The sequence below is a fragment of the Oryza brachyantha genome, chromosome 10 (genome assembly GCF_000231095.2).
Source record: "Oryza brachyantha chromosome 10, ObraRS2, whole genome shotgun sequence".
Classification (NCBI taxonomy): domain Eukaryota; kingdom Viridiplantae; phylum Streptophyta; class Magnoliopsida; order Poales; family Poaceae; genus Oryza; species Oryza brachyantha.
This window is the reverse complement of record NC_023172.2, coordinates 12,190,309-12,216,131: the sequence shown is the minus strand read 5'-3', so window position 1 is coordinate 12,216,131 and position 25,823 is coordinate 12,190,309. Positions and strand designations below refer to the sequence as shown.

General features: G+C 40.2%; 3 protein-coding genes across 6 annotated transcripts; all 3 read right to left on the bottom strand.

Annotated features, from left to right (window-relative positions):
- Nucleotides 1-1,830: 1,830 nt before the first annotated feature.
- LOC102722897 (UDP-xylose transporter 1-like) lies at nucleotides 1,831-9,500 on the bottom strand. 2 transcript variants are annotated; one of them, XM_015841628.2, is made up of 8 exons: nucleotides 9,103-9,500; nucleotides 3,754-3,923; nucleotides 3,435-3,619; nucleotides 3,252-3,319; nucleotides 3,002-3,134; nucleotides 2,720-2,881; nucleotides 2,353-2,637; nucleotides 1,831-2,260 (listed from the first exon to the last, which is right to left on the bottom strand). In XM_015841628.2, the coding sequence occupies exons 2-8, from the start codon at nucleotides 3,893-3,895 to the stop codon at nucleotides 2,129-2,131; spliced, it is 1,107 nt and encodes a 368-aa protein (XP_015697114.1). In that variant the 5' UTR covers nucleotides 3,896-3,923; nucleotides 9,103-9,500; the 3' UTR covers nucleotides 1,831-2,128. The 2 variants fall into 2 exon arrangements, with proteins under 2 accessions (XP_015697114.1, XP_006661865.2); XM_006661802.3 differs by lacking the exon at nucleotides 9,103-9,500 and having other exon boundaries at nucleotides 3,754-4,185.
- Nucleotides 9,501-13,283: 3,783 nt separating this feature from the next.
- LOC102722614 (mitochondrial import inner membrane translocase subunit PAM16 like 2-like) lies at nucleotides 13,284-15,885 on the bottom strand. Of its 3 annotated transcripts, none has more exons than XM_006661801.3 (4): nucleotides 15,780-15,885; nucleotides 14,912-14,999; nucleotides 13,779-13,909; nucleotides 13,284-13,692 (listed from the first exon to the last, which is right to left on the bottom strand). In XM_006661801.3, exons 1-4 carry the CDS (start codon nucleotides 15,780-15,782, stop codon nucleotides 13,561-13,563), a joined length of 354 nt encoding a protein of 117 aa, XP_006661864.1. In that variant the 5' UTR covers nucleotides 15,783-15,885; the 3' UTR covers nucleotides 13,284-13,560. The 3 variants fall into 3 exon arrangements, with proteins under 3 accessions (XP_006661864.1, XP_015697187.1, XP_015697188.1); XM_015841701.2 differs by lacking the exon at nucleotides 15,780-15,885 and adding an exon at nucleotides 15,542-15,574 and having other exon boundaries at nucleotides 13,287-13,692; XM_015841702.2 differs by lacking the exon at nucleotides 15,780-15,885 and adding an exon at nucleotides 15,130-15,147 and having other exon boundaries at nucleotides 13,290-13,692.
- Nucleotides 15,886-19,603: 3,718 nt separating this feature from the next.
- On the bottom strand, nucleotides 19,604-24,441 carry LOC102722333 (probable cytokinin riboside 5'-monophosphate phosphoribohydrolase LOGL10). Its single transcript, XM_040528446.1, has 7 exons — nucleotides 24,133-24,441; nucleotides 23,251-23,348; nucleotides 22,942-22,972; nucleotides 20,947-21,046; nucleotides 20,445-20,515; nucleotides 20,133-20,276; nucleotides 19,604-20,037 (listed from the first exon to the last, which is right to left on the bottom strand). Exons 1-7 carry the CDS (start codon nucleotides 24,232-24,234, stop codon nucleotides 19,969-19,971), a joined length of 615 nt encoding a protein of 204 aa, XP_040384380.1. The 5' UTR covers nucleotides 24,235-24,441; the 3' UTR covers nucleotides 19,604-19,968.
- Between the last annotated feature and the right edge of the window lie 1,382 nt (nucleotides 24,442-25,823).

The window sequence follows — 25,823 nt, the reverse complement described above, 5'->3', positions numbered from 1 at the left end:
TTTCATAAGCTGAAACCACACGATACTGAGCGATTATCACACACTAAATAGCAATTATCGCTGCAGTTGTGGTGCGTGATATGTGACGGTTATTGTAGTATATGTCCTAATTATCTGATATATCAGCATAATTTTTTTGGATTTTTCTTTCATTTTTCTATTTTCTAAATTATCGTTATGTTTACCAAACCAAACCGTCATTTATTGTTATCGTGTTACGGTGGTATGGTCGATTATAACTACATTGTAAACGCTGCTACGAAGTGAAAATTTTGGTTTTAGAAAGATCAGACAAAGAATTTTTATATAGAATTTGTTTTACGAAACACGTATTTAGGGGTTTTAAAAACGTACCTATGAAAATCCAAATTTAGATTAAAACACAATCTATGAGCTAGTACAATAGCATACTATAAACCAATATAAGTCTATATGAAGAATGGAGAAAATGAAAATAAAGAGCGTTGGCTCTCATACAAGAGCTAATTCTACACATGCTCTAAAGTATTTGCATTACATATAGAAATGAGAGAAGTGAGAGAAAGAGATAGAAGGAATATATTAGAACCAATCTTGTAGCTAATCTATTATACATATTTAGCTAGTGATTGGATCTACTAATAAACTCTCACGCAACGTGTGCACTAGGAGGGCTTTTAGAGCATCCCCAGCAGCACCTCCATCCCACACTCTATCCTAGAAAAGAGAATGCAGGGTAAAAATTGAGCTCCAGCTGAACATCTATCTCATCATCTATTTTTAGATGTCATCCCTGTTAGAAGAAAGAAACTCTATATTTAGATGGTCTCTCTTCATTCTCCAAAGAGATATGGAGGATGTTATATATAGATAATTTGCTGGAGTACAAAGAGATACGAAAGGATGAAGCTGTTTTAAACGATCATCTAAATGAAGATATGAATAACCAAATTTATGCTCTTACCGTTCAATTACTCCCACCCAGATAAAAGCAGGTGGCAGGTAACGGGCCACCTTTTTTAAAAAAAACTTGGGTGGCATCAAAAGAACATTCCCCTGACTAGGATTTTCCCTCGTGCGGTTCAGCTTTTTCCCAAGTGCTCATCTGAAGTGGACCGCCAAAGTTCTCAAATGGCGAAAATGGATGGCGAAAGTAGAGGCGGCTCAGATGCTGAGATGCCCTCTCTGTCACTTTGGACACATACAGGTGATGCCCGACTAGATGAAAGGTGTGGCGATTTTAGCCGCGGAAAAAAGGCTTCTGTCTGCTACTGTGATTACTTACCCCAACTAACAAGGATCTGAATCCTCTATTATTATAGCAGTGACATTATAGTTACCGATATGTGGGTCCCATAAATGATAAAATCTACACGTCAATGATCATAATAGCAGAGGATCTCAATCCAACGAGAACGCAGTCTAAACCGAACTCGGTTGCCACTAGCCAGCCTAAGCCCAGGCAGTTTAGGCCATGCAGAGTACATCTTACAAGAACAGCACAGATGAGCCAGCCCAGTGTTAGGTCCACCCAGTTTGAGAAGCCAGAGATCAGTGCTACTGTGCTAGACCTCGCCACACTTCTGGCATTCGTTTTCGATCAACTTACTCTACCATTACTTGATTACTGCGATAATTTATATTTTTAGAATTTGGAACCACTTGTCAGAGCAAGTTTAATATTAGAGCGCCAGCTGCGAGCCTCATCTTGCCCCTACGAAAAGCATTCGATAACTATCTAACTGGTGAAAATCTGGAGGCTACCGGTTCATTTTACAACTAACTGAGTTTCATAGCTCTCGATGATTTGTAGAGCTGGAGATTTTTGAGTAGCAGAACCTGCTACAAGATCTCTCAACACAGTTTAGGCCTGATTCAAACAGAGGATGCAGTTCAAGCTCATGTACAAAAAGATCGATCTTTTTCAGTTCTTGGGAGCCACAGAAAAATCCAACAAACCAATACATTATGCCATCTAGAATTTTTTTTTAAAAAAAGGAACGAATTGCGGTGAGATGGGACGACGTCGCATGATATATATGTAATTTTTTGCTCAAATTTCGTTGCTCTATCACATCACAGATGGCTCAGATTTCACTAGCTACTGTCCTACGCGATGCACGCGTTCGATCGTCTTCACCGATCGATCTTACGGCCGGGTGAAGGCGGTCTTCGCCGTCCTCGGCACCTCGTCGAAGCTCTGCACGCCCTTCGCCTCGTTCCACGGCGAGCTCTTCGCCGCCGCGCCGCCCAGCAGCGGCTCCGCGTCCTTCTCCCCCATCTGCAACACCCACGACGACAATGTCAAGACAGCAAGGGAGGTGATGAGATGCTAAAAGAGAGGAGGAGGAGGAGGAGGAGGAGGTTGGTGACCTGGGAGGAGGAGAGCGGCAGCGGCGGCGAGGGGCCCTCGGCCTTCTTGCGGCTCTCGGAGACGGAGAAGAAGGAGTAGAGGCCCATGCCGAAGATGGCGACGAGGATGCCGGCGACGTTGCGGAAGGTGAAGGGGTCCCGGAGCAGCACGTAGCCGAAGGAGAGGATGAGGCACGTCTTGAGGTGGCCCAGCACCTGGTACGTCACCGGCGACGTCGTCCCGATCACCAGGAACGTGCTGAAGTTCACGCACACCGCGATCGAGCACGACAGCACGATGAACGCCTGCACGAACACGAACACGCCACGAGGTCAGCCCGCCATGGCGGCGAGTCGAATCGATTCCCTTCTACCCTGCGTTACGTACCACGACTTGCATGGTGTAGGAGAAGGCGAAGACGTCGCGGTTGGTGAGGAGCCTGTCGACGAACGGGCCGGTGACGAGCAGCACGGCGGACTGGTACGGCGACGACTGGTACAGCAGCTGCGTGGACGACACCTTCAGCCTCCTCTGGATTTGGTTGGTCAGCTTTCAGTTTTGCTCGAGGTGAAGGAGACACAATTTGTGCAGGATTCAGAAGCGATCAGTTCATGCGTGCGAGCTAGCTCGCTCTAGCTGCCCTGGCTATCGATCGAGAAGGAAGGATACGATCTGGCTGACACATGTCGCGGCGATGGTGAGCACGGCGATGATCGAGCCGAGGAGGTTGAGCTGGAGATCGGTGACCGACGCGATGCCGACGCCGAGGAGCAGCACCATCAGAGAGGCCTTGATGCTCCGGCTGCACGCAGTGTTACAGCGTTGTGAAACAGTGAGAAAAAAAATTCAGCTTTGATTGGTTGCATCAAACTCCAACTTGGGTGTCAGAAAATGTGAGGAGGAATTCGACAGTTTGCACCTGAACTTCTTGCTAAGAAAGATGGTTTCCAAGAGCATGGTGAATGGTATAATCGCCAGCTTGGTCATCTGCAGATGAAAAACAGCCATAATTAAAATTCAGAAGTTAGAAAAATGAAACTGCAAGAACGAAAATTCAGTGATTGGGGAATGGATCATAGCAATGTGGATGGTCCAAGCTTGCCTGGTAGAAGCCAACCGAGTTGAACCCAAGGCAAAGGTTGAGGAGGCCAATGGAGATGCCATTCAGCAAGCCGAAGGAGACGACGGTCCGCGCGTCGATCGGCTTCGCCTCGAAGAACCGCAGGCGCTGCGCGACGTACAGCGTGCAGAATGTCACCATGAGGTGCCAGCTCGTCAGCGTCGTTGCTGCAATTTTTGTTCACAGTTCCAACATTACTACTGTTTACAGATACTAGTACTTGACAAAAGAGAATTTGTCGGACGGGCTACAGTTCTGAAAACTCTCTCAAAGTAGAAAAAAAAAAGCAATTTTCACTGACCGAAGAAGAAGCCGAGGGTGCTGATGAGGTACTTGTTGCAGATGACAATGGCCACAGACGACGTGACCGACATGCCCAGAGCACCGGCGACGCCGAGCCTCGACGCGGCACCGTCCGTCGTCGCTGCCGTCGACGACGACATCTCCTCCTCACCGGCGGCCGCCGCGGCCCTGGAGCAAGACGAAGACCCCATCGGTGAAACAAAACCCAACCCCTCCCTCTGCCACAAATCTTGAAACACTCAAATTTAAATACACAGGTGCAAGAAGAACTGTCCCCTCTTGATTTTGTTTTCGGGAGACACACACGGGATTTTAATTAGCAAGGGAAACCGAGCGTTGACATGGACGGATGGCAGCAATCCCCATGTCGAAGCTCCATGGCCGTACGGCTCGACCTCGGTGTAAATGATGTGGTAGAAAAATGCCATAGCGTCCATGCGAAGCATGTGTTTATGCCAACATGATGCATTCATGATTCATTGTTCCATTTTTTTTTGCATTATTACATGCCATCAACTCTGAAAATTGGGGTTCCTGTCCTGTCCTGTCCTGAGATCGAGGCAGGACTGCACTTAGTTCAGTTATTGCATGTACTACGGTGGTGTTTGGATTGAGAAAATTTTTGAAAAAAAGTATCACATTAAATGTTTGATCAGATGTCGGAAGGGGTTTTCGGACACGAATGAAAAAACGAATTTCACGGCTAGCCTAACCGCGAGACGAATCTTTTGAGCCTAATTAATCCGTCATTAGCACATGTTGGTTACTGTAACACTTATGGCTAATCATGGACTAATTAGGCTCAAAAGATTTATCTTAAGATTTCTTTCGTAACTGTGCAATTAGTTTTTTGGTTCATCTATATTTAATGCTTTATTTAGATATCCAAAGATTCGATGTGATGTTTTTAAGAAAAAATTTGAGAAACTAAACAAGACCTATATATGTCTTCTTCCATTAGTGCACCACCATTGACCATGCAACAGCCAATCAACCATGATATCACAACAGATCACCAAAATTATTGGAGCAGAGCAAGGCAAGAAGCTCTAATTAGCAAGTACTAGTAGCCATGGACACTTGGGAGTGTTTATGACCAGCTTACGTATATATGCATCATATGGTAGATGGTCACATCAGCAACACTGTGTTGGCCTGGCAGCTGGATATGAAATGGACGGGTGCTTCAGCAGTTCAACGCTTCAATGGTGTCACATGCGAGGGTCCAATCTGTACAGGGGGAGCTTAATTTGCATGGTCTTCGCCTAGTGTGGTGAGTAATTAACCAGATTGAAGCCTGAGCTCTAGGCTCTTAATCAAGACTAGCAACTTGCTACACCAAAATGCCATTGTTTCTTCAGTAATAAGTACATTTTTGGTTTGGTAACGTATATGTAGTCAAACGAGGTAGAGCCTGGGATGCGTGACAGTGTGCACATTAGGTGATGTACCCGTGTACTTAATGATTTAAAATTGAAAAAGGAAATTACAATGAAAAAAATAAAAAAACTCTATAACTTTAAAGTTTAGATTTTGGTAGCAACTTATAAGTTGTATATGTATATATATATGAACTTAGGCTCAACAAATAATTACTCCCTCGGTACCGATGTATTACTTCTGGCATTGTCTAGATCTGTATACGTGTTAACGAATACACATAAACCATAAACCATATATATGCATATGCGACAAATGTACAAGTAAAGAACAGGGAGCAGAAAAGGAGGATCATAAGCATAGCTCGTTGAGATGTTTCCATCAGGACGGCGACCCACGCCCGAAATTGGGCTGGCGGCGCACGCAACAGCGATGCGAGGCGATGGTCCGCCACAACTAGAGGCAGAGGAATTCAAGGGATGGATGCTGCCAGCGTGGCGCTGCCACGTCAGCCAGCGCGTGATGTCAGCAGAATAGTGGTAGTCACTGTAGTAGCTACCTGTCTCCGTTAGTGGAGCGCAAATATACACTTTCATCTTAAAATGTTGCTGAGGACAGCTTTATCGTATAGTCCGTGAACGTGAGCTATCATCTGCCATATCATATCAGATGGTGCTATCTCTTACTATTTTCCTTTAATGTTTAGCCTATATGCCGAAACTAGACAAAGAATACTCCTCCGTTTGCCTTTTACTTCATCCCGTTCCACCGTTCCACTTCAATAACTCAATCGATTGAATTATATGCTGCATCCCAAAATAAACGAATTTCTAAATTTTTGGATAGAATTTTTGACTATTCATTTTATTTGAATTTTTTTATGATTAATTTTTTTATTGTTATTATATGATAAAACATAAATAGTATTTTATATGTGACTATTTTTTTAATTTTTAATATTCTTTTTCAAATAAGCGGATGGTCAAACGCTCCACAAACAAAACCCTAGAAATTTTTTTTTGGGACGGAGTAGTATGTTTATTATTTACACCATGTGCCAAAAATAAGCCATAGGCAGGGTAGCATCAGGACTCTACAGTACTGCACCATTTTAAATCTCTCTCCATACACCTCCTTATCTGAGATTAAAATGTAGAGGTGTTACGGTGCCTTTGCATTGGCCTATATTTTTGAATGTCTGATCTCCATCAAACGGCTTAGGCCCTGTTTAATTCTTAAAAACTTTTTCTAGAAACATCACATTAAATTTTTGGACATCTAAATAAAGCATTAAATATATATGAACATTAAAACTAATTACACGGTTATGGGGGAAATCGTGAGACGAATCTTTTAAGTCTAATTAGAACGTAATTAGCCATAAGTGCTACAGTAACCAACATGTGCTAATGACAAATTAATTAGACTCAAAAGATTTGTCTTGCGGTTTTCAGGCGAAATCCGAAATTTATTTTGTAATTAGACTGCATTTAATACTTCAAATATGTGTTTAAAAATTTGATGCGATATTTTTTTAAAAAAATTGCAAACTAAACGGGCCTAAAAACGACGTTACAGTACCGTGCTACAGCATAAACAATGTATACAGGACATCAGCACACTGTTACGTTACTGGTTCTACAGTGTCCTCTACTGTTCCAATGCAAATCAGTGTAACAAAGACTCGGAGCACTATTCAAACAGTGTTCTCTGTTGTTATTGCAGAGGACCCGGACGCTCTTAGCAAGTATATTAGAGCTGCCTAAGTGGAATATGATATGGTAGCTTCTCATACTATGAATTTGTACATGATCTAGTTTCGTAGTACAAGGATGATTCAAATACTATCCTGCGTAATATTTAAGATGAAGTGAGTAGCTATTATAGTGTTGTAACGCTTAGGACTTGTTTAGTTTGAAGAAAAAAACGGTTTGGGCTTTTATTGTTTCGTAGTTATAATTGTTTACAAGACAATTTAAATTTTAAACTTAACCCCAAAACCCAACTACTCAAGTTGAGGGAATCAATGACTGACTATGGCCCCGTTCTGCACCCCAGGTTAGATATCTAAGCGCCGTCGTTTTTTGCTCGCACATTTCCCGAGCTGCTAAACGGTGTATTTTTTGCGTAAATTTTCTATAGAAAAGTTGTTTTAAAAAAATCATATCAATATATTTTATATTTTTTAATAATTAATAATTAATTAATCATGTACTAATCGATTACTACGTTTTTCGCGCTGGATAACCTACCCTCTTCCCCCGTCTAGCCGAACGCGGCCTATATGTGATTGTGAACTGTCTATTATCCAATGCAATGTCTAGTATTGTCTGGTGTATCTTATCTACTACCCTATGTTGTGTTGAGCAATTTTATACTAAAATTTTGGTACCTCTCGGTACCTACTCAAGGATCGTAAAAATGCTCATGTTGCATATTTTTCTATTTGTGTATTTCGTTTTATTGTGGTTTATGAACCTACCTATCACTTAGTTAAATTCTCAAACTTATTATCAATTTAATATACCTGTAGTTTATTTTCTAAAATAAATTATCGGATTGGAGTATTCCGACCGTTGCCGACATGTTTCCGATCGAATAATTCAATTTCTCATATACCGATATTTCCGATACCGTTTTTATTCCCGACTTACTATTTCTGATATCGTCTCAAAGAATTATACAGATTTAAAAATGATTTGTCTGTTTACCAACTGTTTTCATCCCTAATCTTAAAAGATTTACTACTACCATGTATTCCTTTGAGGCTAGCTACCGAATTGATGAGTTATATCAAATTAAAATGGAGCACCTGTCTAACGACTTCTCTAGCTGCATGATCATGAACACCAAAACTAAAGTCGCCTAGGTTGCAAGGCTGTCCTGTTTCAGTTTAATCTGTACTTCATCTTCGAGTCTTGCCCAGCCCAACGCACTGTTGTACAGCTCTACTGCACAATCAAGAGGTACTAGACCGAGAAAATCCATTACTAGCCCGGTTTTGAAATATATAATGCCGTTAATTTTAGGCATGATGTTTCATAGTTCGTTTCACTAAAAATTTATATGTATTATTTATTTTATTATGACCTATTTTATCATTAAACATACCTTAAGCATTATACTTTCACATATTGACACTAAATTTTGAAATGAAATAAATGGTCAAAATACTATATTCAAAAGCCAGTAACGCACCATCTACCATCCACATGTATAAGGAATAATGGAGTACCTAATAATCTAATAAGCCACGTAATAATTAAAGAATAAAAAAGAGTAAAACTCGCAGTAAACCCATTCCTTTTGGGCGACGTGCGCCAGCTCAAACGCCAGCACCAACCATTATCCAACCAACCACGCTTGAACGAGAGACGACTAGATCAAACACGCATGCTCCCTCCATATTCAATTTTTTTATATTATACGAATATATATAAGTATACTGAAAATATATTTAGTTGTAAAGTCAATAACAATAAAATAAATAATAGTTATATATTTTATTAATAGGACGAATATCAAATATATAAAAAATATATGCAAAGTGCATATGAAAAGCCCACGTCCAATCAAAACAATAATCTATCCGGCCGTCATATCTTTTTGTTTGAAATGAAATGGTTTTTTAATAAAAATAATTTGTGAATGTCACTTTTATATGCTTGTTAGTATTATATAAAATAAACACTGAAAAATAAGATAAAAACCCTTAATTAAAATTAACTCTAAATTTAAGTTTTTAAAGTTTAAACTTTTAACTTATGCCACTATATCTAGAAAAACCAAACCAAAATAGGCCCAAGGATATCGCATCATTTCCATGGTGCAGCAGTAGCAGTAAACAGCAGCAATTAATTAAGCAGCGCATGCAATCCGCTCCCAAATTTAACCGACGAACACGAAGAGAAATCTCGAGGACGAGAGAGAGACGAGGAGTCCGATATAGGTGGGGAACAAAATTTACCTCTCTCCTTTGTGACGACGGCGACGAACGGATCGAACACCTCTATCTGGCCGTGATCGAATCGAATCCTAGCTGCTGCTGCTTCTTCTTCTTGGAGAGACCGAGATCTTCGATCCTCCGATCCGATCCTCCCTGATCTTCCGAGTTACGACGGCGAGATCACAGCAGGAGAAGATAGGAGGAGGAGGTGGAGGAGGGAGGATTGGTAATGGGAGAGGTCGGCTCTGCGCTGCTGCTATGGTATGGTATAGTATACTGGAATACTCGGTCGACGACGATCGCCGGTTGTTGGAGGGACAGCGAGACTGGGCGGGGAAGAAGAGATGAAAATGGAGGGTAGGTGGCGAACAACTCAAACGCCCGCGCGCCGTCGCTCCCTCCCTCTCGCCCCCCTGCACCGTGTGCGCGTCTTCTTGTGGCGTTTCCGTATATTTTCGCTCGTGCTCATCGGCTAAATTTTGTATTTTAAAACTTAAATTTAGAATTAATTTTGAAATTTTCTTTTAGCATATTTGGTATTTGTTTTTAGATTGTTATAAGAATATGTATATATGAAAACTTTTACTTGTAAATTAGTATTTTTAAGTGGTTAATAAATGATCTCTCTTATGTTTAATCTCAGCGAAACAGTATGGCTTTTGTGTCATCTTCTTCCTCCGGCATGTGGGGGGCCTACCACAGATGTGAGGCCTACCTCCTGCGTGGAATTCTTCCTTGCGTAGTTCGGTTGTGTACTTGTGTGTAGCTCCAGACGTGTCAGCTTAGTAAGAAGGAGGTCTGGGGTGTTTAGATTGAGAAAGTTTTTAGAAAAAGTGTCACGTCAAATGTTTGATCGGATGTCATAAGGGATTTTTGGACACGAATGAAAAAACGAATTTCACGGCTAGCCTGGAAACCGCGAGATGAGTCTTTTGAGCCCAATTAATCTGTCATTAGCACATGTTGGTTACTGTAGCACTTATGACTAATCATGGACTAATTATGCTCAAAAGATTCGTCTCAATGTTTCTTCCATAAATGTGTAATTAGTTTTTTGATTCATTTATGTTTAATGTTTTATTTAGGTGTTCAAAAATTCGATGTGATATTTTTGAAAAAAATTTTGGGAACTAAATAAGGCCTAATTGTTAGTGGTTATGTACACACTCCCTTGAATTGAGAGATTTATGCCAACAAAAATAATCCTCCGTACCAACAAAACTAATCCTACATATAAATTAATACAAATATAGACAGGCTTGTCTTCTGACAGCTACGAATTAGTTCTTTTTTAGACGAAGAAAGTATATAAGATCTATGAATGAATTTATCCATCCATCCGTTTAATGCATCCCTTCTTAAAATGATGGCTTTGGATATCACTAAACATATTAATTATTCTTTTCCTAAAATAAGTGACTACTTCTACTAATTAAGATAAATTAGTACTGAACTACAATGATCTTCATCCCCCTATCTATTTACCATTTAGGCCCCCGGCACGGAAAATATAGTATTATATTCATGATTAATTAATTATTAATTATTAAAAAAATATAAAATATATTAATATGACCTTTTAAAACAACTTTTTTATAAATCATTTTTACAAAAATACACTGTTTAACAGTTCAGGAAACATGCACATAGAAAACGAGGGAGATAAGTTAACATAGGTGGGTGAACGAACGCGACCTTAGGGGGTGTTTGTTTCTAGGGGCTAAACTTTAGCACATAGTCACATCGGATGTTTGGACATTTATTATAAATAGCAAACATAGTCTCTTATTGAAACCCATCCATAATCTTCGGCTATGCGAGACGAATCTAATGAGCCTAATTAATTCATGATTAGTCTATGTGATGCTACAGTAAAAATTTGCTAATTATGGATTAATTAGGCTCAAAAAATTCGTCTCGCGGATTACCACTCATTTATGAAATTAGTTTTTTATTAGTCTATGTTTAATACTTTAAATTAGTGTACAAACATCCGATGTGACATGGGGCTAAAAAGTTTAGCCCCACGTAAACAACCCCTTAGTAGTCTGTGAAGCTGGATCACAGAAAATGAGTGTATTTTCAAACGAACCTCTACACTATCAACATTTTAGTATACCAAAACTTGCCCATCATTTGACGAGTAGGATAACAAACCAAATGGCCCTGCGCTATAAAGGTATTCTTACTGGTAAAGATAAAAACTCACAGTGTTAATTTTTCTGATACTCCTATTTGGTTCTGCAAGTCACTATTTCTTTTCAATGCTCCTATTTGGTTTTATAACTTTGAGTAAACCTGCAGCTTTGTATATACTCCAGTTGGATTACATGGTTTGGATTAGCTTCTTGTATGAGGAGAAGGTAAACACATCAATGATAATCAAATAATCAATCACCAAAGAAATGCGCCAATCGATTTGCTCACCTCAACTGCCGTTAGTTAGTTCAGAACGACACCTGGCTGTGTTTTTCTTTTATACAGTTTATTCCTATATTTTCCTCAGTTTTTACCTGCACATTTTTCGAACTACTAAACGATATTTTTATTTTAAAAAAACTATATAAAAGTTTATCAACTTATCTTTCTATGTAGATTTTCAACTTTACAGTAATAACTAATTTTATCATTTATATCATCAAATAGATATAAGATGTCAGATAACCTTTTAACTTTCTCCACCAAAAGAGTACCGGCCAGCAGCTAAACCCAATAGGCCAAAGCGACCGGATGGCGACAGGCCATTGGTCTGTTTCCTACACGATACTTGTACTTACAAGCGTACAAACGATCCCTAAAGCTTTTTCAGACCAAACACGCTGAGCTGAATGTTGATCGTTGCAAGTTTGCAACTTGCAAATCTCTTGATTTAGGTCGCCGTCGGTTTGAGAATGGTGAAACGGAGAAAGAAAATTGCAAGCTGATGTAATCGTGAATGATACATTTGGCCAGACTTAAAACTAGAAAAAATATCCCTTGTAATACGCAAAAGATTTGCGGCCCGATCTTCAAATTGAGCGTATTTTTCTGAATGAAATTCAAATGGGGTAACTGCCAAATTTTAGACCCTTGAGATGCCGAAATACTGCTAGCTAAGCTAATGAGACTTGTCCTGTCAAAATCCGGTCATCTACAGCATTCTAACCGTTTAATTTGCTGGAATCCACTTATCCCCCGGTAGCTGCTGCTTATAAGCCAAAATTTAAATTTTTAACATTTAAAGTTGATTTTAGAGTTTTTATTAAATTTATTTTTAGGTCATTTAGATCGTTAAGAATACCTATATAAAATTTTTATCAATAAATTATTTTTTATTTACAAATATGTCGATTGACTTTTTTATAAATCACCGAAGCAATCACTAGGGGTGGATAACAAGTCGGCTCGGCTCGGCTCGGTCTGGCTCGTTAAGATAACGAGCTGACTCGGCTCGGCTCGTTATCGTAACGAGTTAAAAACCCAGCTCGGCTCGACTCGTTACAAAGCTCGAGCTAGCTCGTTAGGCTCGCGAGCCATGTATGAAAAGTTAACTTAAACAATTTTTTAATAGATTATACAAGCAAATTTTCAGTTCAAACATGTAAATCATATGAAACTGTATCTAAATATTAAAGTTTAAACCAACAAATCACATGGTGAACCTATAAAGTATTGAACACATGCTTTTCGGGGTGGAATCAATGAATGCCGACGAATCGCGTATCTTTTATCTAGCTCGTTAGGCTCGCGAGCAGCTCACGAGACAGCTCGAGCTGGCTCGTTATCTCTAACGAGCTAAAATGCTAGCTTGGCTCGTTAGAAAAATGAAACGAGCCGAGCCGAGTTTGTCACGAGTCGAGCGAGCTATCGAGCCACAAGCTTTCTATCCACCCCTAGCAATCACCCTCTAGAAGTTGAGCAGTTCACCTTGCACGTTTTTTTTCCAACAGAGGAATGGATATTAAGCATAGCATATACCAAACAGAAAGCAACGTGCATGACGCACGGATGTGTCCAAAACAAATGTGTTTGTGTCCTACCAGCTCTAGGCAAATATGTTGACGCTCGACTGATCATTTGGACCACACATCCGAATTATGTAGCTGATCAACTAGCATAATGCAAACGTGGTTTTCAAGATGGTCCGTCCGGCAGCCGAACTGCAATGCCAAACATTGGTAGAGGGACAGTACAAGTTCAACACTTCAAATGTTTAAACCTAACTGGCAGACCAGTCTCCTGATAAGCAAACGAGATGATAAACGAAATTTCATTGTCTCCTAAGGTCAAATCAAAAGAACATAACCGTGCTTCGTGCTAGAGTTTATTGACACCTTATAAATCAGTTTTCCACGAGTACAAACAAAGGTCGCTGCACTTGATTCTTATTGATTCCACAGGGTGTGATGATACAACAGCAGCCACCAATTCTGGTATGTACACTTGTGTTATGAGACGGAAAGAATAAACCTAAAAACATGATTTCGGGGAATGCAAATTTCAAGGAGGCGGTACATCTTGCTTATTATTCTTTTGGTACACATTCTCTAGGCATTCCTTGGCTCGGTGGACCTTCGACTGAAGATAAAAGCTCCCAGATTTTGCATTTCTTTCAAATAAATTATCATAGCGCTGCAATGTTTAAAATATATTTGTTAGGATAGTCATAATAATCAAATGATTTTTAGGAGCCTGTGACGAAAAGTCAAGTAACAGACCTGTAAAATCTCTTCCCAAGTTGACTGCTCAGATACACCAAGTATCTGCCTAGCTTCTTGCTCAGTCATTGTTTTGCTGGCTCTACGAATGTTATTAATTGTTTCATGGGCCACACCAGTTTTATTTGCATCTGGTAGAATATAAGAGGAGTACTCACATAAATTATCCTTCTTTCAAAAGGAGAAAAATAATAATTTTCCTGCAGCCAAAGGTTTGGCAGGATTTTTTTAAAAGGGTCCATTAGTCTTGCCGTCGCTTTTCATAAGTACTAACATATTTTCAATTTTCATTTTCTGATATTAAGTTAGTTGAGAATATGTTTTTGGAGTTGTAACAGCAAAATATCGGTTTTAGATACAAGCTGATCAGATATTATCTGTTGGCAGTTCACTTGATCTCGTAGTGATCCATACCAGTAACTTTTTTCCATAACATACAGGAGAGTTCTGTGTTGTTGTATCAAAGAGGACATTTAAGTCCAGATTAGGCAAATAAAATCCAGGCAAACAAGCACTATTAAAACCAGTAAATTAGAGGCTATGCCTTTATAGTACTTCTTTAATACCTACAACAAATTAGGCACTGACTTGACTGCAGGTACCAAATTGCTGAAGCAAAAGTGAGCCCAGCTTGTGAGTTAGCTATGAACACTCCGCAAACATTGAAAGTTTAAACTTGTTCAGATTGGTTTAAGCTCCTACATGCTAGACATTCCTGTACCACAAACATCTCTGGCATAACAGAAAAAATAAAACTACAAATATCATGAGCAATAGGCAAAATAATTCAAAATTCTTATTGAGGGACAGAGTTATATGTGTAATTTACAGTAAAAATGCAAGCATCTATTAAGTGGAATAGTATCTTACTTGGACAATGCCAATATAACAAATTTTATTTAACAAGTACTTGGCAACATTGTCTATAGTTCATTTTATGAAACTGGATGCAGTACATAATAAAATGCAAGGTTATCGTTCATTTTAGTTTTTGAGAAATTGGTCATCCACGCAAGACGTCTTTTAACTAAAGTTTGCAGATATCAATCCACTTGTGTTTATATCTACTTAAGGAACAAAGGAGTAACCTCTACATGCAGACTGCAATAGTGATGACGGGTGAACAAACTTACTATCAAGTGCTTTCCGGTATGCTTGGAGCATAGCCCTTCCTATAATACTGGAGCCCATGACAATCAAGTTTGCAATAAGCTTCCCTGCCTGCAAACCAGAAAACAAAACTATGTAAATAAGCAGCACAACTCAAAATGAGCAGAAGTAGTTTCAATTTGGATTTTGGATACGCGTGCTTTCAACACTGGTCCTTCCAAGGGGGACAACATTTCACAACCTATTCAATCCCGAATCAACAATGTGCTGAAGCCAATCCATTCCAATTCAACCAACAGGAACGATCCGCCACACTGGGCACAGAAACTAGTTACCACAAAATAATCACAAAGCAGCACATCAAATTTATCACAGCATGACATGGCGATTTTTGCTGACCGACTCATTTGCTGACTCGGCTCAACATTGTTTCTCCTGCTGAATGCAAGGGCGTGATCTAAAGCAAAACCGGCAAACCCACGCGCCATTTCTATTCAATCTTTTCCCTCCAGAAATTGGATAACTGTTTCTTCTGCGAGTTGTGAGGGCATGATCTAAAGCAAAACCGGCAAACCCCCACACAATTTCTATTCGATTTTCGAAATCGGGCAAACTAAGCCCGCGGGATCGCATGCCGTTCCCCCTCCCCTTACCCACTCCCTCCTCCGCATCGAGCGAGCAGCACCAATCTCAGGGAGAAACCCATGACCTCACGCAAGTAACGCCAGCGAATCCGGCCATCAGCATCCACCCATCAACGGATCTCTACTTCCCCCCTCAAAACAACACACGAAAAAATAAAAATCACATGAACCCATCGCGCTCGCGCGTGTAGATACAGCAGGGACCGCATGCACGAGGGAAGGGGATTGGGGACACGAGAAGACTCACCATGGCGGGCCGGTCGGTCCCGAGCAACTCGAATCGACGGCGGCGGAGGCGGCGGCGGCGGCGGCGGCGAGGGAGGGCGAGGCGTGGACCAGCTCGGTTCGATTTCGTCGAGCTGGGCCGTGGCGGGTTTGCTCGGGAAGGTTCTAGAAGGCAGGAGAGGAGCGGGTGCTCGAACCGGCCCGGCCCAACCTATCCAGCCACTGTGGGCCGGGCCTTCCGGCATGTGGTTACGCTGATTGGGCCTTTTTAAAGGAAAAGTCTATTTCGCGCGCGCTCGCACGTCGGCCCAGAGATGGATGAAGGCGGCCCATTAGTGGAGGCGGAGAGAGACTCGACGGAGAGCGTTTTCTCCGGAAGCTTCACGTTGCCTATTTTTTTTTAACAGTCGCACCTGGTGTTTTTCTCTTTTTTTTCTCTCCGATGAGTTCGAGATTCCCTTCGCGATTTTGATTTCTCGATCTATCCTCTTGGCTGCGAAAACGAATTTGCAGCTGGTTCAACGTCCACTCGGACATTGCGGTGAGTTTTAATGCAATTTCTATATCGACTTTTCCTAGCTATTCTGATTTCTCAAGCTTCAAGTTTATATGTATTTATATACGTAAACTTTATACAAGTAAACTTTATCCACGTAAACTTTAAATATGTAAACTTTACACACATAAACTTTATACGTACAAACTTTATACATATACACACGTACATATAAAAATTACATATACACAAAAAATAATAGATATAAACTTAATATATAAAAAAATTTATACATATAAATTTATACATGTAAACTTTATACACATAAAGTAAAAAATATTTACACATTGATGGCCTATGTTTGATTCTAGAGTGGGTTGAGTGGCTTCTGGAATAAACATGAAACGTTCATAGGCTATAGTGGGTTGGTCTTCACGTGGTCTGCTCAAAAAGCGTTCGTTCGTAGCCCTCCCCTTTTTAAAGCCCACTTGTGATGAGAAGATGTGGGCCTGGGTCCAATCATCCAATGCCCGTAGCCAAGCACATGTATTCCCCCTATCCACAAAGAAAAAAAAAAGCTTCACTTTCTCTTGTCTCGCGTATATAAATACAGAGGTAAATAGAATGATTATTTTAAATTTTAAGTTTTTATGAGACAAATAAAAGGGATAAAACGAAGTCTTCGTGGGATAGAGAAAATAGAAGAGATTTTGTTGCTCACCTATTGTGTACAAATATGAGGGATTTTAGAGTGCTAGTTGTTTCAACAATCACCTCCTATTCAATTTTCTTCTAGTTTTACCCCCACTTATCATTCCTATCATTCAACCATCGTTATACAATGAGAAGCATCATAGTCTTTTCTCTTCCTCTTTAATCATATTAGCATTATACTTGTGCTAACGCTACGACTCTGCTTAGCAATACCCAAAACTTCTCCAATGCCATTCTATAAATCAAACAATCCAAGTAGTCTATCTACTAAGTATATGTCCCTTTGATTATCTAAACAAATCCTAAAAAAGTAATAACAAATCACTAGTTAATAGTGACTATTTTAGCTTTGTAAAACTAATTGTAAGTTAGCATACATTACACGTGCAAGTTTCTACGTTTGACAACAATTTTAGCAAGACCAAGTTCATACACAAATATCAGAAACATTGTAATAACAAGTTCAAACACTAATTTTATAATCACAGCAAAATAATTTATTTACATTACTAATTTTAGCCTGAAATTTAAACTCTATAAAAATATAATTTAATGAAAGCTACTTTATGCAAACATGAGTTGCATCTCGTACAACTTACTGTCTCCCTATATTGAATAAAAATCATTTATGTTTGAACAAGACGATTTTGCTAACATGTAATTTAATGTCTAAATTTTTTGAGCTTAAAACAAATAACAGTGTGTATCCTTATATTACATAAAAAATATTTAAATAAAATATTAATTGACCATACAATAGATAGAAAATATTTATCAAACGGTATACTACGTTGTTTTTTAACAATGTGAAATTACGAGTGATGTTTCAATTGGTTGTGTTTCTCATTCGTTATTATTTGGGGAGATGTACATTTCTCATTCAATGATTTAGAAAAATATCCAGCGATGATGCCTCATTTGATTAATCAAGGAATTCAACTAAAAGATTGTGTCAACACAATATTACTAAAACTACAAATACTCTTTCTTATTTACCAAAGATTTATTTGATGTTATTAGTTATTTGGCCATCTGAGCGTCCGGTAATAGTGGTATAGAGCCTTTGATCAATCTGACGATGAGTGCATCTATCGCGTTGCCATGAAAACGAAATTCAATTGGCTTGGTGTTGTTGCTGGTGTTCTAACGATGTTTTGCACCGACTTGTGCTATTGTGCCAGTCACGCTAATGTTATGGTTAAACTTCGATTCTAAAGGTATATAGTGCATATTTATAGAAACTTATAATTAAAAAGTTTATATCTTTATTTATATAATCTTTGATATATATATAAAATGTTTGTCTTGTTTTTAATTGAAAGATAATTTCTAACATATGGAAAGATAATTTATAATATATAATAAGTATTTAATATATATAAAAAGTATATTTCTGTCTTTATAAAAACTCATTTAATAGAAGACGACTCAAGTCGTTGGATTAACAAAGATGATTTTGGATCATAGGATTTGTCTAATGAGTAAAAATAGTTTGTACACTATATAGTAGATTGTGAACGGAGGGAGTACTGATATGCATGTCCATAGGTTGCTAGATCTACTACAACATGGTTTTCTCAGGCTATCGCCGTCTCGCTGCCTCTTCCAGATCACCCTCCTCTTCTGCCCATCACGATGGAAGACATGGCATGACAACCATATTTGATGACCGCCGAGTCAAGAAGGCTATGAACAATCGAATTTGGTACTCACACCACCACATATCATGACAGCAATAGATGAGAGTAGTGGTGGTGGCATGAAAGGGAGACAAGGTGACGGTGGCTGTCATCGAGGAGGAGTAGAGAGACAGACGACGAAAAGGAGAAAGGGAGATGCATCTAAATTCATGAGAGAGATGAGAAGAGGGATCAATCTACTGTATTTTTATTCATCAGCTTGACTTGCCTTGGTCTAAGGTATTTTTGTAGCTCGTCTCTTTTCCTTAGATGTCAGTTTATCCCAAAAACTAGCACCAGTGAGGGAGTGACTACTTATCAATGATTGCAATAAAAATAGGCGCTGATAACTATTTCTTCTATAAGTGTTAGCTTTTATTTTGAATTAATAGTAATGAGTAGTCATTAGTGCTCGTTTTTAGTCTTACTCGGCACTAATCCGGTGGGTACATGGAAAACCCACTAGTGTTGGGTTTTTCCCATTCGGCCCTAATAGGGGGACGCGGATTCAAGTGATATTACCCCGTGATATTCTCGGTGACATTGAGTTAGTGAGGTGTGGGACCCATGTGGGTCCCACACGTCAGTGACTCAATGTCATCGAGAATGTCACGGGACAATGTCACTGGATCCGGATACCTGATAGAGAAGTACTCGTTCTATCATAGTTAGGCATGTGGTCTAACCGGTCACTCAATTCCAGTCCTCACCAAATTTGGCTTGAATTTGTTTTAAATCCAATGTAGTGACAAATTTAGGCGTCAACGGCTCCACCATACTAAATTGTCGGTAATATCAAACCGATTAGGTAGATCTTACAAGCTATTGTTGACATTAGTAAACGATTTATAGGCGATTTGTTGGTACCAATCCAAAATAGGATCTCAGTCAGTCGGTCTCAACTCTCAAACGCATAGTTACACACACTTGCATTACGAGGGTGAGACGAAAAACAACTTGCTGTGGTCAATCGAATCTGGATATCTTGAAAATTACTGACATAGATATGCTACTTGAATACCACTACTACTACTATTACTTGTCGAGTAGCTAAAGGTAGAGAGATCGAGAGGACAAGCATCCAAGCTACTACAGTATGCAATTAAGCTGCCTCCTGATCGAAGCAAACATATACAAAATGGACGCACAACTCACGAACGCACGCACGCATTCTTGCTGCATCAACCAAGCCCTTCCATTTCGTCCATCGATCGATCCTGAACCATGCACTAACCAGCTAGCTTTTCTGAACCATGCAGCTTGCTTGCTTGCTTTGCTGCGTCCATGGCTGGTCTCAAAGCTTCCTGCAGCTGCTGCATGCGTCAGTACCCTAGGTGGCCTATCTCCCAGTTCAGCTTCGACGCCACCCTGTCGTGGTAGGGCACGTACTCCTGCAGAGAAAAAAAAGTTCAGAGCTTTGGCGTCAGTAAAACGTAGCTGCAAAGGTTCAGATCGATCGTCTTGATGCATGGGTGTCGTCGTCTACCTCTAGCTTCTCCATCAGCTCCTCGGCCGTCGGCGCCATCACGATGATGCGCCGCGCGCTTGTGTTGATGAACCCTTCCTCCACCGCCTTGTCGATGAACGTCAGCAGCGAGTTGTAGTACCCGTCGACGTTGAGCAGTCCAACCTGAAGAAACAAGAAAAAACGAGCCGATCGACGTATTCAGATAAGTTTCAGCAACTATTTTGATGTCTGAACTTTTTGCTGGAGAATCAATCCTATAGATCGATGAGACCAGACAAACAAAAGCGAAAGGGCGTCATCATGGATTCATGGATGCAAGTATGTATGTACCGGCTTATGATGGATGCCCAGCTGTGCCCATGTAATCACTTCAAGCAGCTCCTCCAGAGTCCCATACCCTCCTGCATTTGACACATTTCACATGATGAACACTGAATATTCGGCGCACACAGCAACAAGATGCTGGACAGATGATTTTTCAGTTTTTGACACACATCCATCAGTCAGAGAAACGCTTGCAGTGCTAGCTAGCTCCAATTATTGGTTAACACTATACAAAGATACAGGTAGCCTCATCTTCCCCTGGACCTGGAGCAAACTTAAGATTTGACACTTCTTTCAGACATGTGAGACATGCACTGTTCAGTGCCAGAAGCTACTAATTTCTTGCCCCATTTTGCTGCAACTCTATCTGTCAGGGATGTCTTTCAGTGACCCTACAGAGACTTGAATGTTCTTTTTCACCTGATCCAGATGAGATAAACTTGCACACTACTACTGGTTATTAGCATTTAGCAGTAACATTTTCTGACAGTGTGTGTGTGTGACTCACCAGGTAGGGCTATGAATGCATCAGACTGCCTTGCCATCTCTGCCTTCCTTTGGTGCATGTCAGCAACTGCCCTCACCTCCCCCACTGTCTCACCACTTATCTGGTAAAAACAATGAACCATTTTGCTTGCAATCAGTTAAAAGCATCATCCTGAGTGAGAGCAATGCATTGTGCATGATGCAAAGGGAACAGTAAAAACAATTCTTGGCAATGCCATGGCCATGATGCTTGGTCTCTTGTGTGACTGTGTAGTGGTGATGGTGTATGTAGCTTGTACATTCCCAAGAGAACATGATTGTGCTCCAAGGGGAGCAAGAAATGGCACTGCATGATTTAACTACTTCATCTTTGCCTCCCTGAAGAGTGAAAAGGGCTATAGCTAGGAAGAGGACCACATCAAAATTAAGACACAAAATGAGTGTGGATGGGGGCATCTGAACCATCATTTAATTATTTGTTACACGGGAGTATGGATGGTATAGGTATATATAGTACAGCATCTATTAGTGACATGGTATAGTACAAGAAAACTACAAAAGGTACAGAGTCTCTACTCTTTCCTTGCTTTAGCACACATCATGGATCATTTATATTTTTTTTCTGGAGAAACTTTCATTCACTCTTGAGCTGAAAGCTCACATATCCCAAAACTCTTGAACTTAAATATAATTTGTTGTTTTGGTGTAGGGCAACAGATGTGGTCATTTGCAGCAAGACCATTATATTTATACCCTCCTTTTCACAAAAAAAAGAACTGTATTAATATGTGAACTTTTTATCCTAAAAGAATTTGAGTAGCAATATTTTTTGAGCTTTTTTACCATCCTTGAAAAAGTACCTTAAGATACCAAAAATTTATACTAAAATTCTTGATACCTTGAGCTACTTTTCAAGAATGATAAAAAAGCTCATATTTTTAACAACCTCACAAGCAACAAGAACTAACATTCCTCTGGGCAAGGCAAGACAACAGAGGCAGTCAAAGACAGTGCCCTCTACTTCTGCATCTCTGCATATAAACAACACTATTCTAGCATGAAGAACGCCAAAAAGGAAAAAGCAAACAAAAAAAAAGAAAGATATATTTCTCTGTAGAACGGGATGATGCCACAGCAAGACTTTTTGGGGGTTAGGAAATTAACATCTGTAAAGCTGCATCTTGGTGACTTTGTTTAAGCCACTCCAGATTTGGATTTGTGCCCCTGAACCTGAACTGAAAGAGCATGCAGCCCTTGACCACAACTGCTCAGGTAGTATTGGGATTATTCTTTCTATCCCCAAATGCCATGTCCCCTGGGACTCCAACAAGGCTGGTTCATGGGTCCAAACTCCCAAGCTCTCACCATTTTGATTAACTATCACTTAAACAAAAAAAACCTTAAAGAACTCACTAAACATGAGCTCATTCCATGATTGGGTCGGTGACAAACACAAGTAGTAGTACTCCTACTATGGGTACAAGCAGGAGTGGATCAGTTGATTAACTACTGACGGCCGAGATTAGACCGGGCCCACTCGTCAGCGACTCGTTCGGCAGTTTGTGTGTATTACTTGTGTGTGCGTAGTGGCACGAACTTTGATGCTGATAATTAGAGCAGGTACAATAGCAGGCTATAAGCTAGCTATAAGCATATTTTAAAGAGAAAGAGAGAAGAGAGAAAAGAGGTAGGCTACTAATTTGTAGCTATAAGCATATTTTAAAGAGTAAAGAGAGAAGAGAGAAAAGAGGTAGGCTGCACACGAACCTTAATACATAGTGTGTATATGACATGTGGGACTATGTACTAATGTTTTGTAGGTAAATATTGTATGAATTGACTATTAGATTGATTATAGATGAATTAAAGCTAGTAGTTGGCTATACTATTAAACTTGCTCTTAGCTCTTAGGTCCATGGATGGATTATCATGGCTGAATTTGAAAACAGCACACTGTTCATAGCATGTAGTATATATACTAGCATGGTGCATGGAGGACACAAAGAATGGCACATACCTCTGGCGTCATGAGAGTCTTGGGAATGACCCTGCGCATGGACAACAAGATGACAAAAAGAAGTGATCAGCACAAGAACTCGAAAACACAAGCTAGCAAGTAGTATAATTAAAAACTGAACCTAAGTGAAGTAACTAAACAGAGAGACATTCTCCTGGGGATTCATGCAGTACTGGAGCGCATGCAGAGCATGGAGTGGAATAGCAGCTGCTGTATCCTTTTCAAAATATAAATATTTTTATATATTTTTAAAAATATATCTAGATATTACAGAAATATTTATATTTTAGAATACACGAGACGGCTTACCCAATGACGTGGCGGCCGCCGTCGAACACCGCCTGCGAGACGAGCCCCATGAGGCCGATGCTGCCGCCGCCGTACACCAGGTCTATGCTCCTCGCCACCTGATGCACAGAGAGATTAACCGCCGCGGTTAAAGTTAACTGATTAATAAATTAATTAATTAAAGTGCAGGGTTATTCTTTTTCTTTTCTGAATTTGCAGCACACACGCATGTGCAGCTCACGCGTGCATCCATCCATGGTGATTGCTGAATTGGCATCCTCTTTTAATGCGAGGGCGATGGACGGAGCGCTGAGCCTGAGCCATGGCCGGCGAATTATGGCGCCGTGAATGCTGTAGGGCCGAGCGAGGCATGGCATGCGCGCGAGGAATGGTCCATGGATTCCCGGTCGGTCGGCCGGCCGGCCGCGTGCATGTGCAGCGTAAGCTTGCAACTGTGATCCTCCACTTGCTACCAGCTGCGCGACCGACCGGGAGGGAGGCAGAGGCAGCAGGAGGAAGAAGACGATCGATCCAATCAAGGCGCAAGAAACAGCTAGCGGAGCAGAGGATAGTGCAACTGCAAACTCGCGTTTTGAAGCAAGAAGAAGAAGAAAAAGAAGTTGTGGGATGTGAAGAAAGTTCAGAATAAGCAAATTCTTCAGAGAGAGACACCGCGGTGAACACTGTTGCGGCTTCAATTTGCAGAACAAAAGGTTGCTGAGCCAGTAGGGGAGACTGCATGGCAACAGAAATCTCGTACGTTCTTTTGCATTTGCATCCATGGACGAGAAACAGGTGAAGAAGAAGAAGAAGAAGAAGAAGAAGAAGAAGAAGATCATTGATGAGAGGACAGAGGTAGAAGAGGGAAGAACAGAGAGCACATAGGTTTATAAGTTTATTTACCAGCTCGTTGCCGAGCTCAATGGCGGCGTCATGGTAGCTCCTCTTCTTGCCCTGGCTGCTGCCGCAGAACACGCAGATCCTCTTGAACCTTGTCTGCCTCATCTCTCTCCCTCTCACACTCTCTCTCTCTCTACACTTCTTCTTCTTCCTTCCTCTCTATCTACCAATCCGTGCAGCCACCAGTAAAATGCCCGTATTTATCACCCCCAACGTCCGCAGCAGCAGCTAGCGTCGTCACTGTTCTTGCTGCTGCTAGTGCAAAGCGAGCGAGCAACACGCACTACTGCTGCGATGCAACCGCTACGTCTCCCTCTTAGCTATAGCTAGTGCGCCACCCATGGCTATATATAAAAGCGGCCAAGGAGAGAGAGACAGAGAAAGAGAGAGAGAAGGAGAGGTGTGATGAGCTCGGATCGCTTTCCGGCGAAATGGACGGGTGCATGGGAGGGTGTTGACGGGTGAGTCATTCTCCTTATCGGGATTGCCGGTGAAAATGGCGGCAAAGGCAGGCCGGCCGGCCGGCCGGCGACGTTGAGGTGGCTAATTCCATCGTGGGTTTTTATCTCGACGTGCAATTCTTGCAGGGTCGTTTTAGGAGAAAGCTGGAGGTTTTTTTAATAATGGATTATATTTAAAAAAAGCTACGCGGGAAATCACTTTTTTTCTATTATTCTTTTTTACTTTTATTATTGATCAAACATTTGATTTTTTTCTTCAATCAAACACGATGTGTATGAGCTTTTTTACTTGCGTGCACGTTTTTAGATTATTATCCAACGACAATAATTAGATTTAATTGATGAAATTAAAATTTTTAAACATTTGATTACTAGCCGGACCCTTCGTTTTGTTAATTCCTTTGTGTGTTTGTTACTTCTGGTGCTACTAATTATCCTGAGGAAGTGAGGATAGGATTTTTGTTTCATGATAAAAAAGAGCTCCATTTGCTTTCCATGAACTGGGAGTATTTTAGGGGTTCTGTTTGATGACAAAAGAGATAATGTTTGTTTGCTTTCTATGAAGTAGGAGTATTTTAGGATATAAGGATTTTGTTTCATGATAAAGGAGATGCTCGTTTGCTTTCCATGACCTGGGAGTATTTTAAGGACGCAAACAATCTAAAATAGTGACAAATTAAGCAGATAAGCAAAAGTCTTATATGTACTTCATTAAAGCAACCATATCACTCAGACGGAACTATCAGATGGTTATCAGACCTTATTTGCTTTTATTTAAGATTATTGTAATCTAGATTGCTGAGCTAGATTGCTATAAGTTTAATTGTTATAAGCTAATGTAGGTAATGGAGGGTAAGGTGGGTAATTACTTTGAAGCTCCCAGGCAGTGACTCTTTAGCCACTAATAATATAAAAAAGTACTATTGAAAGAGGAGTCTATTGGTTTGTTTCGTATTATTCCTATTATTTAGACTAGGTTAATTTTAAGGCAAAACAAACCTAACCTAATACATGGCATATACATTAATTGCTCCCCGTTCTTTTTTACTATTATTGAGAAAGTATCTCAAGGTACCGTATTTTTCAGTGTAAAAGTGTATCTTGAAGTACAATATATCTTAAAATACCATAATTTTATACTAAAATTTTTTGTAACTCAGGGTACTTCTCAATGATGATAAAAAAGACCCCAATTAAAAAAGAACAGATGTAGTAACTATTTAATTCTTAGAA

What these genes read in the sequence shown, in the direction of transcription:
- LOC102722897 (XM_006661802.3), bottom strand. Translation starts at nt 3,946, where the DNA reads ATGGGGTCTTCGTCTTGCTCCAGGGCCGCGGCGGCCGCCGGTGAGGAG. An exon ending in CACCCTCGGCTTCTTCTTCG is followed by an intron (nt 3,620 to 3,753) that starts GTCAGTGAAAAT and finishes CAAAAATTGCAG; the next exon opens with CAACGACGCTGACGAGCTGG. An exon ending in ACTCGGTTGGCTTCTACCAG is followed by an intron (nt 3,320 to 3,434) that starts GCAAGCTTGGAC and finishes TTTCATCTGCAG; the next exon opens with ATGACCAAGCTGGCGATTAT.
- LOC102722614 (XM_015841701.2), bottom strand. An exon ending in ATACCGGAAAGCACTTGATA is followed by an intron (nt 13,910 to 14,911) that starts GTAAGTTTGTTC and finishes ATATTCTACCAG; the next exon opens with ATGCAAATAAAACTGGTGTG. An exon ending in CTTGGGAAGAGATTTTACAG is followed by an intron (nt 13,693 to 13,778) that starts GTCTGTTACTTG and finishes TAAACATTGCAG; the next exon opens with CGCTATGATAATTTATTTGA.
- LOC102722333 (XM_040528446.1), bottom strand. Translation starts at nt 24,234, where the DNA reads ATGAGGCAGACAAGGTTCAAGAGGATCTGCGTGTTCTGCGGCAGCAGC. An exon ending in GGCGGCCGCCACGTCATTGG is followed by an intron (nt 22,973 to 23,250) that starts GTAAGCCGTCTC and finishes GTCCATGCGCAG; the next exon opens with GGTCATTCCCAAGACTCTCA. An exon ending in TGCATTCATAGCCCTACCTG is followed by an intron (nt 20,516 to 20,946) that starts GTGAGTCACACA and finishes TGTCAAATGCAG; the next exon opens with GAGGGTATGGGACTCTGGAG.